Below are 18,886 nucleotides of genomic sequence, written 5' to 3'. Positions count from 1 at the left end.
TGTCTGAAACACTAGAGGAATGTGAGACTTTGGTGCCATTTAAAGCAAGGTGATCTAAAGCATTACTGAGAATGGCAATTTTGAAGTATAAGCACTAGTAAAAAAAAAAAAAAAAACATACTAAGCTATGGCCCTGAACTGTCATTCAACAGTGATACACAGTAGCTCTAACACAGATACATCTGACAGTACAGCAGAGAACAGTAAGATGCTTGCCTCCCCCTTCCTTCCTCTTACCCCCCTTCCCCTTATCTAGGTTATCAAGGGCTTGATAAGAAAACATTCTAGATGAAACATTAGCATTTTAATCACAATTTGGGTATAAAACAGTCCGTGATAAACCCCTGCCCTCCGTTTTAATTTGGTACTTATTTAGCACTAATGCAGAAGTCTAAGACAAACATTCTTACAGCCTCTGCAGGACCTGCTGTGATACAGGCTTACTTACTCTGTTACCAAGATGAAAAATATGATGAAGTGTGATAAAAAGAATACAGTTAACATAGAAACCTTGTTTGAATTCCACTGGCAAAAAGTCAGTCTGAAGTAACACAGACCACATGCATCAGTACAAAGCCAAACTTCCCTCATCACGAACAAAATGACATTCGTACTTACAACAACTAACATTAAGGCAGAACTATTCTGCATTAGATCATTAAAGTCTACATGAAAATATTAGGTTGCAAGTCTTTCATTTTATGATCACAACCAAGGTACAGCATGTGCTCCCAAACCTGGCAACGACCAGTCACACTGCCACACCATGTAACTTCTCATGCATCGCAATTCTGACCTCACATACTGACAAGCTTCCACATGGAGACATTTTGTTTCTTGATCAAATCATTCAAAAGCAAACTAAAGCTCAGGAGCTGAGTTGAATCAAAGTGAACTTCTGACTTGCCGACCCTGGTTTGAACAATGATCCCACCACTGCACTGCAGTAAATTAAGATCACTTCGTACTCCTCTCAGCACTCAATAAAAGTGATGGCAACACATGTAAGATTGTGAGTCATTTGACAACATACACTTTATTTTGATACAAAAATGAAATATTTTAACATTTCAATCCATTATGGACTATAGTGAAATTTTTCATTTCCATATTTTTTAAACTTGTTTAACCACAAGGTTCAGACATCACCATTCTAGCACCATTGCTCTTGAAGTCTTTGCCAGTTATTTTAAAATATTATTCTGTTTCCAATCTTGCGATATTGTCTTCTACAAGAAGGTCATTTTTCTTCTACGGAGATACTTGGATTTTTAGATGAGGAAAAAGCTAATCTTAGACAGATGTCAACCTGTAGCACCCACAGCAGAAAAAGAATCCATCCATCAGATATCTGCATTTTAGTGATACTCAAGATCTTTCATGCTTCACACAACATACAAATATTTGTCAGAGATCACAGACTGGTATGTGAGTACTCCATTGTAATGCAGACAGTCTGTGAATAAAAGTTAATGTCTTAAATGCAGGAAGGAAAACCAGTAAGTCAGCACATCACACAAGCAATACTTAGAAGAGGAGGAGCATTCCCATTCCCATATTAAAATATTCAAAGGATATCAAAGTTAAGATGCCATGTTGTTTCGGTATTGTCTAATAACAAACAGTTAATCACATCTGCATCAGCCTGGGCTCATTCTGGGCAAATACATTTACTACCTGGAAGGACAAATAGCTTTCAAGTTAACATACATTTTTAAGTATTTAATAAGTTTCTCAGAACTGCAATACTTTGCAACTTTATTTTCACATCCTTACATCTCCATTTACAGCTGCTAGAGAAAAATAGCCATGAAGTAATGTTCTTAACTCTTGGAAGTGTCTCTTGGGCAAAAATATACTTGATCAAATATGCCTTAAGGATTTGATCATCTTTGAGAAGTTTTATTTCTGAAAGAAAAACAAAACAAAAACCTAACCAATGGGGTATGCGTAATTGAAGCCAATCAATCTGAGTGCTATAAAACCAAATGCAGAAGTAACTTGAGTATCTTCTTGCACACACTTGGTGCAAAAAACCCTAAAGACCACAGTATGGAAGGGTAAGGCTTTACTAGGCTGTTGTACTGAGTAATGGAATGCAAGCTAGAAATTTTTGTTCAGTAAAACTTATTCATTTTTCCAAGATCTTTCCTTTTAAAAAATGGCCACCCTTCCCCTAATGGGCAAATACCTTTTGTACAAACTGAGCACATGAATGCTTTCCCCGGTAACTTGTGGCATTGAGTGACCACATCAGCTCACAAGGGCAACACTGCATAGCAGAGAGAAAACTAAGGTGTTCTTCACCTCTAGATAAGACAGCAAGCAAGTCACCTACAAGCTACCTAGTATGCTATACTAAGGAGACTGTGATCTCACTATAGCAGGTTTAATTCTGGCCCTAAGTAAAAACATTTGTCAACATTTTATTTAAGTATATACTCACTATGAGATTTCAATTTACTAAATATCTCCTGATTATATGAAATTTGCACATTACCATTGTAAAAATACTTAAAAGTTAACCTCTGATTGTGTTTCAACATGAAGTTTGCTTTCTAGCTGTTCAGACAGCTGCTAGCAAGTTCAGCTACTGGAATCAGTCTGCAATCTGGCCAAGTTCTGAACTGCACATATTCCAGTTGTCTTGTTCTGAGTAAGTCAAGCATAACACTAAAATAGAAACAGACTTTTCAAAAATACTCTAGGAAAGAGGTATTGAGAAGTTCAAATAGTTAACTACTATCCAAAGGACTTTTTAAATTATATATTCATACAGGTATGGGATACATTCCTGGGATACAGCAGAAATTCCAAGAGTTAAGAACCCACATTCCCCTCCCCCCCAAAAAAAATCCATGAATTAATTTCCTTGCTATTTATCCATATACAGTGGTGCTTTCAGCTGGGTATCACTTTAAATATCAGCCTTCACAAACCTACCCTGAAAGCACCAAAACATCTGAAAGGGAACTCTGTGTTTAAGTACAACCTTGCTTGGTAAGGCAAGGCATTTATTAGGAAGGAAAATTACTGATCAAATAAAAACAGAATGTCTTAATGTCAATTAGAGCTTCAGGATAGCACAGAACTACTTTGGACTGTGATGAACAGCTTACATATCCTAGCCCTTCCATGTCACACTGGGTTTCAAGAACATGTTCTCAAAAAAAAAACAAAAAAAAACAAAAAAAAACAAAAAACAAAAAAAAACAGTGCACTCCTAATGGTAATTAGAGCACATATTTAAATCCATTTATCATTTCTGTTTTGTTGATCCCTGACATAGCATTATTGTACCTGCCAGGAATGCAAGATTCTTGAACAGCAATTATGTCAGCCAACACCCCTAATCCAGAACAAGAAACAGTGGAGGACATACTTTGGAACACTTGCTCCTTTATACTTAAAGCTTTCCCTGCTATCAAAAAGCTGGTCAGGGAAAGCCTAGAAGGAAATAAGCAATAAACACATTTTACTATGCACTACAATCTTACCCAGTCAGAAACCTTCAATGGAAGAGGATGTGCAAGACATTCCCCATTTTGTCAAGCAGCAGCTTCTCATTCAACCTGAAAATTAAAGAAATTACTCTTACCTTGTTTTCAAAACCTCCGACTACTCTTTTTAATTCATGAAAAATGTTAAAGGCAAACCTTACCTATGCTCATTGCCCTTCCTTTCAGGTCTAAATGCTAGACCTATTGATTTTGAGTCAACTCAAGTAGCTATCACTCAAGGAGGTTCCAAAAGGTGAAGAACTCTTGCTAGACTTTCTTCGATATTTCAGCTGTGACAAGCAGATTTAACTAGACTTTGGAAAGCTGCTCACTATCAGCACAGTATCTTATGCCTTCACTTTTCTGGAAGTTGAAGCTGTCGCTCCTGCTGCCTTGTCATTCTTTAATTATGCTGACTTCTCCATACACAAAAGGCTGCTGAAGTCCTTCCTGTCTTATGGGTCTCCTTAACAAAGTATGGATCAAAGAAGTACATCCTAGGTTCTTTAAAACCGGTTAATCACTGTCCTCACAGCTTACACTTTTCCACATCACAAACAACAGCTAAGCTACCCCACCCACCTACAAAGCGGTCACTTACACACTCCATCTCTTAAAAGGTTGCATACAGATCTTGTTCATAAAGTTTATTATGACACTATTTTTCAAAGTTAACATTGTTGTCACAGTACAGCTACAAGAGGCCCTGTTAAAAAGAACACTGTCAATACATTCTAAAACTTTTAGAAATACCATATCCATTTTCAGAAGGGACATCAACCCCATTCTCCAGTTGTCCCTGCAGCCAGATGCAGGCCCCAGTTACAAATCTACACATCTTCTAGGTGTAGCAATGTACAAAGCAAGTCAGCAGTTGGGTGGCTCACTCCCTAGTGAGATGTTTTAGTTTTTAATGTGTTTTCAAACTCCAAGTGGGTTGTTTAAAAAAATGCCTTTATTGAAATACAACCTTCCCCCACCCACCCTCCCCACAAGCCCAAATTATGTACAACAACAGAATGTTCACTGCATCAGCAATTCTCGCTTTTAAGTTAGAGATAGTTTAAAACTCCACAGAAAAGAATAAGCAGACTTTGAAATCCAGTTTGGAGGCTAACATCTTGACAGTGGTTCCTTGTTTTAGTGTACTGCAGTCTAAATACACTCAATAACAGTGTTCAAATAACATTGTTTAATTTTTTTTTTCCAAGCAACACACTCATTTTTCTAATAACTTCTTAAAATTATATTAATATTAATATGACTGATTATGCCTTGAGCCATTTCATACATCTTTGCAGATTCATTCCTACACTGGAATTGCATTTACCTTATACTGCACATTGACCCAGAAGTGAAACAGGTGTAATTTCCAAAATCACATATTGTCAAGTGTCTGAACATTTCTTCTATTGACTGTATCCCTACTCTTCTGAGTCTCAATTGTCAGAAAGCACTGTCCTGGCAATAGTTGAGAGAGAAGTGACATCAGCTGAGAAAAGCAGAGATTGTAGTGCCTTAATTTGGAGTTCAGTAATGAGAATTGAGTACAATTTCTAGCCAGATGTGCTGATAAGATTTTGCTACTCCAGTGCATCAAATCAAACTGTATAAAACACTATCATTCTACCTCTGGAAATTTAAAACTGCACCATTCTATGCTGTGGGAAGCATTACTGGTCAGTAACATATAACTAGATTGTGTTTTGTTTCATCCTTAAGCTCTTACCTGAGCTTAGATATTCATAAGGGAAAAAGCTTGAAAACTATGCTACTTATAGCCCATCATGAATGGGCTTTTGGAACGCCATTACCTGGGACTGTCAGTGATTACACCTGTGCTACCCTTGGCTCCCAGTCAGATGAATGTGTCCAGAAAATTGCCTAGGGTGCATGCAAGAAAGTATATAGCCATTAAATTATTTAGGAACATACCTATTACTCTCACTACGATGCCTCATTTAATTGAAACAGCAGTCTGGTGTGAGGGAGAGGGGAGAGGGGAGAAAGGAAGGGGATGAAAATTCCAAGCCACCCTCCCCAAAGTATAGTTTTATTGAAACAGAATCATTGTATATCCCAAGGAAACAGGCACTTGATTCCCACCCCACCTTAACTTCTCGGGAATTACAATAAATAAAAAGGTAAAAAGCAAGTTTCTTTTTCTCTTCACCCAGAACTTCAGCAACTGCAATCCCTTATACATCTCAAATGAGACTGGAGACAGCTTGAATGTGACTAAAGTTGGTCTTGTTAAAATATTTATCATGCCTTATTTTCTTGAAGCGCTACTACTAATACAGAACTACAAATTAAAAAAATATGCACAAACCAAAAAGTAATTTGAAATTTTCATTTGAAGGTAAAGCTTAGTTCTATAATTCACAAACACTAATTTGAGTAACTCAATCCTAGTTATACATCTAAACAAACTATAATGCAACATACAGATGTTCTCCCTCTGTATGCCTATGTAACTCTTATCAATGACAGTTACATATATACACTGAGACTAGACCCCTTAAGACTGCAAATCAATAGGTGTTTCTATTGTTAACTTTAAATTAATACAAAATAGTAATTGAAAAATGCATTAATCTTCTCTACTAACAAGGAAACACCCTAAACTACATTTTATTTCTGTTATAGAGTTCTCTGTACCAAATGTGGAAGAACTGAACTACACAAATATTGAAAAGTTAAAAATTCCTTAATTTGTTTATTCCTGGTACCACTACCACAATTTACAGGGCAATATACCTGATGTAATGGGAAAATAAAAAGAAAAAAGAAAGACAAAGCTACAACAGATAAAGACCTCAGGAATGTACATCTAATCGACACTACATTGCATTAATCAATAGCTGCACTTTTTGCAAACTGTGGCTATGACAGTCCTGAACAAGAAGGGTTTCCTGTTTAAGCTGCAGTAACTTTTCTGACTATGGATCATCGTTCCTTCTGTGGCAGATTTTACAGTTCCTCTAATGCATTTGGGACGACTGTCTCAAAGTAACCTGCAGCTTTCCTGACAACTCCTCGCTCTCTCTCCTGCTAAGAACTGTAGCCTGTTGAATACAGGATAAGAAAATTATTACTCTCAGTGAACAGTTGTACATTATTCATCATCATTATAAATATGCATTACACCTACCCTTTTTTCTGGTAGCATTTTTAGAATCTTCTACCACCATAGCCCCCACTTCCACTTCCAGATCCATAACCACCTGCACAAAAAACAAACCCCAGTACATATTGAAACATAAGAAATACCAAGCAACTTTAAACAAAGGGTTTTTTTTGTACGGAAATATATTTACCACCATAGGGACTGCCTGAACTTCTACCACCAAAGCTGCCACCACCTTTCATGGGACCATAATTGGACTGCTGCTGTCCACTGTAGTTACCAAAATCATTGTAGTTTCCACTGCCACCATAATTACCTGAAACAAGTTCATGAAGTTTGTGAAACTGTGACATTCAGTGTAAATTGCAACAGCTATTTAAAACAATTTAAAGTAGACTTGCAAGCATTGAGCATGTTACTTGTACTTGCAATGCACAAATGACAGCAAAACCTTTAGCATTCCAAAGATTAGAAGTTGTTCTATCACTAAAGAGGAAAAATAGCAGGCTATCTTATAAAGTTCAAACAGATTTCAGTAGCAATTTGAAATTAACACAGAAGGCCAAAGTTAATGCCTCCCAACTCAGAAAAACACTCTGGTTTCACCATCATTCTTCCACTGTTCAGTGCTCTGTACATGACAATCACATAAACTACAAGCCAAGAGTAATTTTTATTTGCTATAAAAAGTGATAAAACTGTAATAAGCCCATATATACACCAGAAGGTATTAATAAGTGTGCAATAGATTTTGCAGCTTAACTCCCTAAACTCACTAGATCCTTGCTCTTACTGCTTCTTCCCCCCAAAAATCTAGCAAAGAACCATGTATGTTTTAGTGTTTGTGGTATATCCTGACAAGAAACACATCCTTAAAGGCCTCTACAGAATTAATTATAGATTTAGAAGTTAACCGTGTCGTTTTGAAACTCCTGCAAAGATATTAACACTGACAACACAGAATAAGAACATAGCTGAACTGATTTAACAGGACACAGCTAGACTTATATTTAATGTCTTCTATGCCATTATGTACTCATCAAGGGTTCACACTTACTAATGCTGTAAAACAGCCGTGTAATAATGTGATTCCTGGTTATTTCAAAAGACAAAATAGGTAAAAGAACTGCTTTTATAAAAATAGTTGACGAATCTCATTTCACAACCAGACAATAAAGAAAGCTTCCATAAACTTAAGATATTTAGTCCTTACAGAGGAGGACAAGATCTACGTGGTACAAAATAATACCCAACAGCATATTTCAAATGAAAAAATCTGAAATAATCCTATTCTACCACCACACATTTACAGCAGCTGCTTTTTGAAAAATAAGTTCCAAGTAAATTAGTGCTGCATGATTTAATCCAAGTGAATCCAGAGGGAAGAGAATTTTAATTGTGTAACACAGCATTCTGCACTGTACTACTCAGACCTGGATGAAAAAAGGGTCAGCTAATTTGAGCTAGCATCTTACCACCTCCAAAATTTCCTCCTTCATTGTAGCCATCGTATCCTCCTCCTCCACCTCCATATCCACCACCTGGGTTTCCATATCCTGGTCCTCCACCACCACCATAACCCCCTCTGCTGCCATAGCCAGGACCACCTCCATAGTTGCCACCTTTGAATACAAGAAGAGACAAACTAAGCACATCAAAGCAAAACCCTGGTAAGAAAAAGTCCACTAAAGAAACCTAAAAAGTCACACAAACACACACACAAATCTCCCACAGTGTTTCCCGCCACACTGTGCTCATCGTCACTGTTGAATCATTTAACCAAACTATTTAATCTAAACAAAAAGATCATTACTTTTTTTTTATTATTAAATTCAGCTAACTTCCACTATTGCAGATCACATTCTTTGCAGAAGTGGCTGTCGCTGCTGCCACTCTTTATTCCTCTGAACTGAGATTACTCAGTAGACAGAGCCATCAAAAGTTCACAGATTTTACACCTAGATCGTAGGTGTCCAACCACTTGGCTTGCCCGGGCTGCACTAACTGATGAGTAACTGATGTTCTGGCTGTTGCTGAGTGTGCACCCAAGGCCAAGCCAAACCACTGAGCAGCAAAGAGCCACTGCCATGCTAGCACAGCAGCAAGGGGCAGGGCTAATTCCTAGCTGTCCCTGGTCATGTGCAGCCTGCAGGCCACTGGCTGGACATGCTTCATCTAGACATAGCTTTATTTAAATTGTGTTAAAAGTTACTAGATGCCTTTAAAAAGATAATAATTCAAGTCACCAAAAGAGTATGAGAGACTTAATGTTCTCAGTCATACCAATGAAATTAACTGTGAACTGTGAAACTGGTCCAAAAGAAGTTAATATTATATCTGCTTGCAGAATCAAGATACAATTAACTACGTGCTACTTCTCTCATTCCCTCCTCCCCCATAAAAAATGAGGTTACTATAGCTGTTTGAAAACTTGCACAGTTCTCTTCAGGTGTATTCTGGATGCTCATACATCAAGAAAAAGAGAGTGATCAACAAGTCTTACAGTTGACCAAAAAGCTGATGGTCACTGCTTTTAGTTATCTCAAGTGACACCAGAAACTTCTTTTAATTGTTCACAGTCATGACTGATCATAAACTACAAGCTACTGCATGACTTCATGACGAGAGTGTTGTTTTGTTTTTTTTTTCACCCATTATTTTGAAGGGGAGACAAATCTGAACTTTTCACAGCACTATAATGTACAAAACACGACCAAAGCAGAATTAACTTCCAAGTGAGAGATAACTAAGACTTACAGCAGCTCAATTTTGGAAAGGGGAGAAAGGGGGGAGGAGGGTGCGGAGATGCAGCAATACACTTACCATCACCAAATCCATTGTATCCGTCACCACCCCCAAAGCTTCCTCTGCTCCCACCACCGCCACCACCACCCCCATAGCCTCCTGGAACACAAAACAGACGAAGTCGTTGGCTTAAATACTTAGCATGTGTTCAGGAAAACAGACACAACCAGAGCAGAAATCACACTCTAGAAACATCTCAGTAATTTACCTCTTCCACCAAAGTTTCCTCCTCGGCCAAAGTTTCCTCCACCACCTCCAAAATTTCCACGACCCATGAAGTTGCCGGAACCACCCCCACGACCTGCAAAGTATTTTACTTTAATTACATTAATTGAAAACCAGTTATGTACAATAACCCTGCATAACTCCAAACTTACCTCTCTGAGAGCTGGCAGTCTGCATCTCTTGTTTTGAGAGTGCTTTTTTCACTTCGCAGTTATGACCATTTATAGTATGGTATTTCTGAACTAGAGAAAAACGTGAAATGGGATAAAGTTAGAGTAATTCCAAATAATTGAAAGCAGTAGGCAGTACAACTCATAATAAGCTACTATAAAGCATGACTACACTTTTCAAAGGAACGTTAAGTCTACCTCGTTTCTTACTATAGTCCAAGTAGTTAATCATGCCAATATCTTATACTCCGTGAACAGCTTTTTTCAGAGGTTAAGCTGCGCTTCTATTCTTTAAGTCACTTCCCATTAAACAACTACATACCAACAATTTTATCAACTGTATCATGATCATCAAAAGTTACAAAAGCGAAGCCTCTTTTTTTTCCACTTTGCCTGTCTTCCATGACTTCTATCGTTTCGATCTTGCCATATTTTTCAAAGTACTCCCTTAAATTATATTCTTCTGTATCTTCTTTAATGCCACCAACAAATATTTTCTTTACTGTGAGATGCGCCCCAGGCTTTACAGAATCCTGCAACACCAGAAATTACATTGAGCCTCTTAAGTAGGTAGAGAATAAGAAACATGTTCAACAAAAACCCTAACTTACCTCCCTTGAAACTGCTCTCTTTGGTTCAACCACACGTCCATCAACCTTATGTGGTCGAGCACTCATGGCCGCATCCACCTCTTCCACACAAGAGTAAGTAACAAAGCCAAAGCCTCTGGAACGTTTTGTTTGTGGGTCTCTCATCACCTAAAAACATAGGGGAGTACTCTGCATTTCTGTACTAGATTAAGTACCTATGTCCTTTCAAAAGCACAAACTAATTTTGGACACTTTACCACACAGTCCGTGAGTGTGCCCCATTTTTCAAAGTGCTCTCTCAAGCTATCATCTGTTGTTTCAAAGCTCAGACCTCCAATGAACAGCTTTCTCAACTGCTCTGGCTCCTTAGGCTCATGGCCCTACAAAAATAAAAAAATAAAATACATATTTTGAATACAAACAACAGAATTAAAATTTCACAGCATTACTAAAACTTATCTGTGCAGAAAACTACAAATAGGTCGAAAACATTAACATAATGTCTTCTAATGATTGTAGACAGCAGCACAGTTAAGTTCAACAGTTAATGAAGTGTGATTTTAATTAAAACGGCAGCTAACAGCTCAATGCTCAAATGCAAACAACAGTAAAGAGATCTCAATACACTAAGCAGCTTGCTTGCTTCCTTCCCTCCCCCATGGAAATGCATTCATTTTATGCCTATCCTATACTGGAGTTGCATATTGTTCTGTAGGGATTAGCAATGAGTACTGCTGGATAAAGGGAAGCTCTAACACTTCATGAAGCACAACTGCAAGAAGCTATCAAAAAATAAGAACTGCAATATACAAATGGGATTAAAAAAAAGTTATTGATCAAATTAAACATTTTGCGTTTTGGGAACATTTGTATTAAAACCTTTTTAAAAACGTACACATTTGAAAGAAAATTTGTCAACTTTTAATTCCATAACATTACAGATTTTGCTCTTCAGTAACTATTAGTTCAGCACATTCAAGCAAAAAAGTATAAGTACATGTGGCTTTCCGTTTTACCTCTTTATGTAAACTGATTTTTGTCTTACAGGAAAAAGAATAATGAATAACCAAGAACGGGGAGAACAAGTCAAATAAGACTTGTACCTTAGCAAAAGAAACTGAAGCTCTTGATATTATCATTTACATGCCATCAGGTGCATTTTAAAACATGCTGATTTTCAAGCCCAGTCTCCCAAAGACAAAATAAAGTGGGCTTGTAAGTACAAGTGCCTTCATGTTCCTGCTTTCTTTTAGTGTTACGCAGTATTTTAGTTATGCAGGAAATAGCCCTGAACGTCTGAAAGGAGTTTGTAAAAAATCACTTACAACTTTCTCTCATCCCCAAGACAAAGGAGTCTTCTAACAAGTAATCACATTAAGGTCTTATTTTGCAATACGGTATCTTTACAAGTGCAAGACACTTCACAACAAGGTGCCGGCAAGCTACACCAGCACACGACTTCAGTTCTGCAGTAGTAACACACAACGGGCTTCACTGTTTCTGTTGCAGTGGTCTAAGCTGACTGGAAGCAGCACAATCCTCAGAGATGAACTACATGAAACTAGCCACAGACTTCTAATACTGAAGCAGCCTTGCTTCAAGCCTGAAAGTGAAGTGCTTTAGCTTCTGCCAGTTTAAATAAGAAGGGTGGTGGTGCAAGAGTTGGTCAGAAAAACCTATACTTCGAGTGCTACACAACCACTCTACAGAGCAATTCATACTATGAAGCAATAGTTGGCAAAAGAGAATTTCAAAATTATACACTGCTTTAAAGGTCCGTTGTTTTCCAGCTGTTGGGCTCTACTGCAGGAAACTGCGCCTATGATTATGAGAAGCCACCTGGAATGTAGATCCTTAAATGCAAAAGCAAGCTCCACAATTTTCATTAACAAGTTTTAATCTAAGGCACCAACTTCATTACTACAGGAATATTATATAAATAACCAACAGTCAACGGCCTCTTAGCTAAAGTTAAAGCTTCTTTTCTACTAAGTGGCCTAGCCTACAAAAGTATGATTTAAAAAACCTCCCTTTCAATTACAGGAAAACTTAAAATCTTGAAGGGTTAACATACTGCATACAGAAAGTGATTTAGGGTAAGTGAAATACTGTTTTCTGCTCCTAACTGCATTTCTTTGTACCTACTTAATTTTTAGCTGGTTATTTTAAAGCTGGGATTTTTAAGTGTTTTGAACACTCATAATACAAGTTCTCTTAAGTTTACTATTTTAATGAATTTAGACTTCTCCAAATCCAGAAACCCAAAAACCAGACTTCAATCGTTCTCTAAGACTACTTAAGGCCATGTAGTTATCAAATAGTAACTCAGACCATTTCTATCTTAAAAGAATGACCACAGAATTCCTTGTCACTCTAGAAAGGAAAATCAAAGCCCTTTTCTGCTTATTTTTATTCCATGAAAATGAACAGCCACTCTTACATAGGGAAAAGAAAAAACACGTGCAGATCTCTCTTCCACCAGAGATTACTTTGTCCTCAGAATTTATCTGTGTCAGAGGAATTCTCTACAGAAATAGAAGGCAGTACCTCACAGCTATGAACTATTTTTCAGGCATTTTGTTCTCACAGGAGATAAGTATCTCTCGGGTTTTCAGCCTTCTGTTCTGTCATGCATGATGCTATTTCTCAATCCTTCCGCTACGAACCAGTCACAATAGCAGTCTCTCTGGGTAGGAAATGTGACACCCCTCCCCCTCAACACCGTGCTGCTCCCGCAGCTCCCTCCCACTCAGCACTGCAGACCCGCACGCCATTTTGCAGCTCCTTCAGGGAGGGGGTGGGGGTGGTAGTGCCGAGTCTGCCTGCAGTTAGCAATCGGGAAAGAAACTTCATTTCTGCACCTAAGCAGTTTAAGGGCTTTCTCTAAAAAATTAATACGTTCTGAGGAGGCGGGGAGCCCTCTTTCCTGCCGTAACTACCTACTTTCTCCTCAAGCCAAAGCCCTACACGGCGCAGGCCGCCTCCATTTTGTGAGCGATCTGTCTCCTCCACTCAATATGGAGCCAGAGGGGCAGGGCCAAGGCACAGCAGGAGCACGCAGGCGCAGTCACACCACCCAGCCGCGTCCCAGCACTGCAGCAGCACAGGCACAAGCACCCAGACTGATGGGTGGGGGCTGGGCTGCCCCTGCAGGCAAACAGCAGTGAGAGGCCAGCTCTTTTTTTGTTTCATTTTGGAGGCGGGGGAAGCACCTGGATCACTCCGCACAGTTCTTTCATGATCAAAATCAAATTATACACTCTTATTCCCCCCATGAAATCATGAATACTTGGCTCAGTCTACCTGTACCTTTCCTGGAAGAAAGAACGGTAACGAGCAGCACCCTGAGATTCTGCAAAAATCCTAAGTTTTGCTAACATCCCAAAGTATTTTTACCAATAGCGCTGTAGATATATGACTACTTTTTGAGTTTACAGGAATCCCAGCTTTCACAGAGCAGGTCTTTGACCACTCAGTGCTCTGTAGCTGCGGTGGCTCTACAGGCTCTCTTGCACATGGCAACCTTCCCTGCACTGAACCTCTATGTGGGAGCTAATATGAGCTCATCTGCAGCTACACCTGCAGAATGGGACTGTCCCCAACCCTGAGCTGCCTTCTGGGATTGAAAGCCTGAAGAAAACTTTCTCAGCAAAACATTTTCTCTAGAAACTTAGTAGCCTGTAGGTGCATTCCAGCCTCATTGTAGGCAGTTGAAGACCTGTGATACATTCTATCCCAGGTCCAGAAGTAGCAGACAGCCCCGAGGCTCTTTGCAGTAGGACTTCAGGCACTATTCTTCAATACAAAGTAACCTTATGCTACTGGATAAATGTAACTGGGAAAAGTTGTTTTGTTTTTTTTTTTTCTTTTCTTTTTTAAAAGGATGTATCCTCTCACAGCGGTATATCAGCGCCAGAGAAACATGGGTTCAGCTAGCTAAACTATTCAGGCACCCTGGAAAAGTAACGTTAGAAGGCAAATACATGAAAGTGCACAATCAAAAACGTCTCAATGATAAGCCATACAAGCATTATTTAACACCCTCTTTGCTGATCTTAAATTTTTCTGAAGGGTATCAAGAGTCACCCCCCTCCCATTTCCACACCCTGCCCCAAAGTAACTAGCTCCCATCCTCCCAGAACAGACCCACCATCTTCTCTATACTACGCACCTTATTCAGTCTACGGTATTTCTGCTAGAAGCAAAAGAAAACAGTTATTTTTACTTAGTACAGCCTCACTTTCATTTGCAGTGACTAACAGGCAACCATTTTTATTTAAAAAAGAACCTGTCTTCATTCCCACTAAAAACAAGACTGTGAAGATAGGAAAGAATCAAGTTCCTCCTGTCAATATTCTGAGGATGTATGAGTTTCTTAAAAAAAAAATAAATTACACCTTTAGTCGCAAGCATACATTAATCAGCTTTGTTATAACAGAAAACTAGAAAAGCAAAACTTCCCCACTACACTTAAAATCCCACCCCTTAAAGCTCAAAGTAACATACAGCATTTTACAATTACTCTACTCCTATGAGGATGAAGAAGGTAGAAAAAGTTCTGAATTAATGTTCAGACAGAACCAGTTAAGTTCTACTTTTTCTTTTTTTAAATCTCTCCCCCTTAAAGCTACTTTATTATAATTAAAAAAGGCAATGCTCTCACCTGTGATGATCGTCTTCCTTTTCTCTTGTAATCTTCCACCTCTCTCTCTTCCTTAATAGCAGCCATTTTGGAAGGGTACTCTAACTCGGCCTTTCTTTTAGATCTAGGAAACCTAGAAAACAGGTTGGATAAGTCAGTACTCACCCCAATTCCTATGAAGCAGGGCCTTCTCTGGCTGCAATGCACAGGTATGTCTTTACAGGAGAGGAAATGGAAAAGGGTAAATGTAGAAAAAATGCAATCATTTCAAAGAGTAAAAATGCTCAGTCTATGTCACCCGGGGGTTGCTGCAAAAAGAACACCAGCCAGCAGGTAAAGGTGTTTTACAGCTGTTGGAATAACGAGGTGCAACATAAAACAAAAATATGTGATTTTCTGCAGAGAATCACTTATTTCAAGTACTGTCTCTTACATAACTATCATGAACGGGTCTTGTACTTAAACAATCAAACCCTTCAACTCCAGATTTTTAATCTTTACTTTTAACGTAAAAAACATATTGCAAGTAATGCTTACTAAAATTATCTTATGCATAACCTACTGTATCAGTAATCTAGCATCCTACAAACTGAAAAACCGAACGATGTAGAATAGTTTCTGTGCTGAAAAATATTTTCCACTAACACCAGCGGAAGAATCCTTTAGTGATTCTATTCTTGCATAACCAGAAATTCCAACAGCTGATCCTCAGGAATCTGCAGCACTGGTCATCTGCATTACTTTCCTTGCAAATGATATATTTCATTATGACTCTGTACTCTACACTTACATGCCCAATTTGTATCAATGAATGTTAATGAAGTTTCACATCATCACAAGAAGTACTTCAGTAGACAAATTCAGTGAGTGCATCACTATATAAGCGTTCAAAGAAACAAAAAATAATCACATTCCCCTTAACCTTTATTATTTCAAGTTTCCCCAAGATCGTTAAGTTACTCAGCTTCTCTTACTATGCTGTGTTTCTATCTTTAGCAGCAATTTATTACTACTTCAGATGTTACTTGAAACTCATTACAGTAGGCAGAGTAGTTACCTAAATAATACGCTACTGTAAAACCGCACTTGTGCTGCTTCCAAATAACCAATGCTGATGCTGACAAGATTAGGTATATTGCTGGTAACTTTTCAAATGGTGGGTTGACCTTCCCTGTTTGTAACGTGCTATTCCTGCAAATATCGCATAGGGAAAAGCAGGTAGGTCCTAATTAATGTTGCGCTACAATTAAATAATTTTTACTCTGACTATAATTCTACATTTAAATTCAAACTAAGCTTTAAATTAAGATCTTAATATTGAACCGAACTGTGAAATCATGAGTATCACAATTTAATGTCTTAACAAGTTTTCTGAAGTAAAATCAAGGCATGTATATTAACTACAGTTAAGCCTGTCTCGAAATCCTTCAAATTGGTCGATTTAGTTGAAATACTTAATACCCTGATGTCTCCTGAGCTGTTCAACTTCTCAAATCCCAAATGCATCTCTTGGAACTATTTGGGAAAAAAGGAAAAGCCTAGGTACTTTCTGAAGTAACCTAAAGTGTGTGATTTCTTTGATTTTGCCACCTGCTTTCCCCAGTGAGGCTCCACCTAGCCCACATATAGCTCACAGTGATGATGGACAGAAGAAAATTACTGCATTACTGATGAATACCATGAGCTGAAGTACTGCCTCAATCCCACCAATTTACAGAAGTTTAAGCTGTGAATAGTATTTTGTAATAATTAATATCAATGAAATATCAATAGTTTTAAAATAATCAGAACATTTTGATCTACTGAATTTAACTGTCATTGAAGAGACAAGTAGTACTGTAGCAGAGGGGAAGCTGATGTTCTCAAAGTGGAAATTCCCTTTTCCATTCAGAAAACGCTAGAGATTTATTGGCATTATTTGTGTATAGACAAATTTGGACCTAGTGTGCATGCCACATATCTTGCCAAGTCTAAGACTTAAAGTAGCAAATTAAGAGATTTTCAGTTCTAAGCGTGTTGGTAGTTTATTCCCAATGCTAACAGGAATATCTGCTGGGAAAAAAACGCACAAAATTTTAGCAAACTTTACTGAAGCATGCTTTGAACTCATCATCACTCCCCTTTGACAACTGTTCAAGGGAATAAAACAATTGCTGAGATGGAAAACAGTTATTTTTAGCTGTTGTGTTAAGGGATCAGGTTTCTTTTCTGCTTTTAACACAGTAACACAAACTAGCGTGAGCTACTGGTTTCTCTGCTCTCAGTCCTACAAAGGTTTCAGCTTGCCAGGAAGGGGGCACAATGCCCAGACAGAACTGCACCATTTTTACTCACCATACTTTGAAACCCTTGAGCTAAAAATATATGTTCTGAAGGGAGAGGGGAAAAAAAAGCGAGACAGGACATCAGTTCACTGTTCTGCTCCAGTCGGGGTGCGGATCATCGCCCTAGGCTGGATCTGATCTTTACTTGAATGCAAGCTGAGAAAATGCGGAGCGTGGTTTGTGCAGAACTGCTGCTTTGTGCTGCCCACCAGGATCGTGGCGGGACGCCACGGATGTCGTGTGTGTTTGCAGCCGGGGGCGTGGAGAAGCGTAAGGGCAGTGACCCGCACTGCCGCTCTGCACCATGCCCCTGTCCACAGCGCTCACTGCACGTGCTGAACGCCCTCGGGATGGGGGGCTGGGAGGGGAGAAGCGCGGCTCCGTGCGCCGTCACCTCGGCCAGGCGCAGGACGAGACACTCAGCGGCCTCGCTGCTTCCAAAGGCTCCCGCCCGGAAAAGGAGCGACTGAAAAGCGCCGCCCCGCCCCGCCGCGGGTCTCAGCCACGCAGCAGAGCAGAACAACGGCACGCCGATGCCCGGCTCCCGCTTCTCGCCACCTCCCTTCGGCTCGGCTCTAAGCTCTCGGCGCTCCCCGCGCACAGAATGGAGGCTGCGCTCCCCCCGCGCCCTGCAGCGCAGCGAAATGGCGGCCGAGAGCCGAGGGGCGGAAGCGCGGCCCGCCCGCAGCCTCCCGCTTCCTGCCCGCCGCCGCCATTGCGGCCGCCCGCCACGACGCGGGGAAAGGCGACAGCAAGGAACTCGAGAGGCTGCGTCACGCGCCCCGCGTTCGAGCGCGGCGTTCCCGCCCGCCCAGGCAGCGCCACGAGTCCCTCCGCTGCTGCAAGGCGGGGGGGGAGGGGAGGAGGGAGGCGGCTCCCTGCCGCCATCCGGCCGGGCCGCCCCACTCCCCCCGCGCGGCGGGCATCGCCTCCATTTTGTAAGCCCGCCCGCCCTCGCCCCACCAACATGGTGCCCGAAGAAAGGGGGGGTAAAGGTCACGTGGCGGGAAAGCGGGCTGGCGGCAGCGCGCGGCAGGAGCGAGGCCGCGGCGCGCGCGGCAGCCGTTGGCGCTTTCTTCCCGCCGCCCCTCCCCCACCCGCGAGGCCGCCAGCCCCGGGCCGCGCGCGCAGCGGGCCCTTCCCGCCCGAACGGGGGGCGGCAGGAGGGGAGCGCGGATCGGTCGAAGAAGGAAGGCGGGGAGAGGGAAGAGAGAGGCGATAAGAAAAGATATAACCGTGCCAGCGTTCAGCTCGGCGCCTTCCCGCCCCGCTCGGTCCCACGCCGGCGCTGGCCTGGCGCACTCACCGCCGCCCGCTGAGGGGTGGAGACGCAGCGCACAGCCGTTACTGGTGGCGTCGGGCCGGCGCCGCCTCTTCCTCTCACGTAAGGGCGCACGGCGGCCCGCCCCTGCCGGCTGCGCGGGGTGCGGGCGTGAGGGGGAGGGGCGGCGGGAGCCGCGGTGGGGCGGTGGGGCGGTTCGGCGTTCGCAGTGGACGGCC

General features: G+C 40.8%; 2 protein-coding genes across 19 annotated transcripts in view; one reads left to right on the top strand and one right to left on the bottom strand.

The window, feature by feature from the left end:
• The window catches only part of NFE2L2 (NFE2 like bZIP transcription factor 2), a 39,133-nt gene extending 27,470 nt beyond the window's left edge, over positions 1-11,663 (top strand). The window contains exon 7 of the transcript XR_016468295.1: positions 11,468-11,663. The gene's annotated coding sequence lies outside the window, so the exon portion shown is untranslated. The remainder of the gene's footprint in view (positions 1-11,467) is intronic.
• On the bottom strand, positions 1,006-18,842 carry HNRNPA3 (heterogeneous nuclear ribonucleoprotein A3). 18 transcript variants are annotated; one of them, XR_016468299.1, is made up of 15 exons: positions 18,622-18,777; positions 15,084-15,195; positions 14,592-14,615; positions 10,678-10,800; positions 10,442-10,588; positions 10,153-10,363; positions 9,813-9,902; positions 9,644-9,751; positions 9,454-9,534; positions 8,106-8,252; positions 6,821-6,946; positions 6,655-6,727; positions 4,831-4,961; positions 3,498-3,572; positions 1,006-1,677 (listed from the first exon to the last, which is right to left on the bottom strand). XR_016468299.1 is itself a non-coding variant. In XM_031601387.2 (13 exons), the coding sequence occupies exons 2-12, from the start codon at positions 15,147-15,149 to the stop codon at positions 6,675-6,677; spliced, it is 1,176 nt and encodes a 391-aa protein (XP_031457247.1). In that variant the 5' UTR covers positions 15,150-15,195; positions 18,622-18,777; the 3' UTR covers positions 1,006-3,572; positions 6,655-6,674. The 18 variants fall into 18 exon arrangements, 13 of the variants coding, with proteins under 13 accessions (XP_031457247.1, XP_090000206.1, XP_031457251.1 ...); XR_016468298.1 differs by having other exon boundaries at positions 1,006-3,572; XR_016468297.1 differs by lacking the exon at positions 4,831-4,961 and having other exon boundaries at positions 1,006-1,908.
• Positions 18,843-18,886: the final 44 nt, after the last annotated feature.

This window comes from Phasianus colchicus, chromosome 7, assembly GCF_987193195.1.
Source record: "Phasianus colchicus chromosome 7, bPhaCol1.hap1.1, whole genome shotgun sequence".
Lineage (NCBI taxonomy): Eukaryota > Metazoa > Chordata > Aves > Galliformes > Phasianidae > Phasianus > Phasianus colchicus.
This window is presented reverse-complemented; position numbering and strand designations above follow the sequence as displayed.

Coding starts and splice junctions, on each gene's coding strand:
- HNRNPA3 (XM_031601391.2), bottom strand. CDS start 15,149: ATGGCTGCTATTAAGGAAGAGAGAGAGGTGGAAGATTACAAGAGAAAA. Junction 8,253..9,453: donor ATACAATGGATTTGGTGATG/GTAAGTGTATTG, acceptor TTGTATTCAAAG/GTGGCAACTATGGAGGTGGT. Junction 6,728..6,820: donor TTCAGGCAGTCCCTATGGTG/GTAAATATATTT, acceptor TTTTTTGTGCAG/GTGGTTATGGATCTGGAAGT.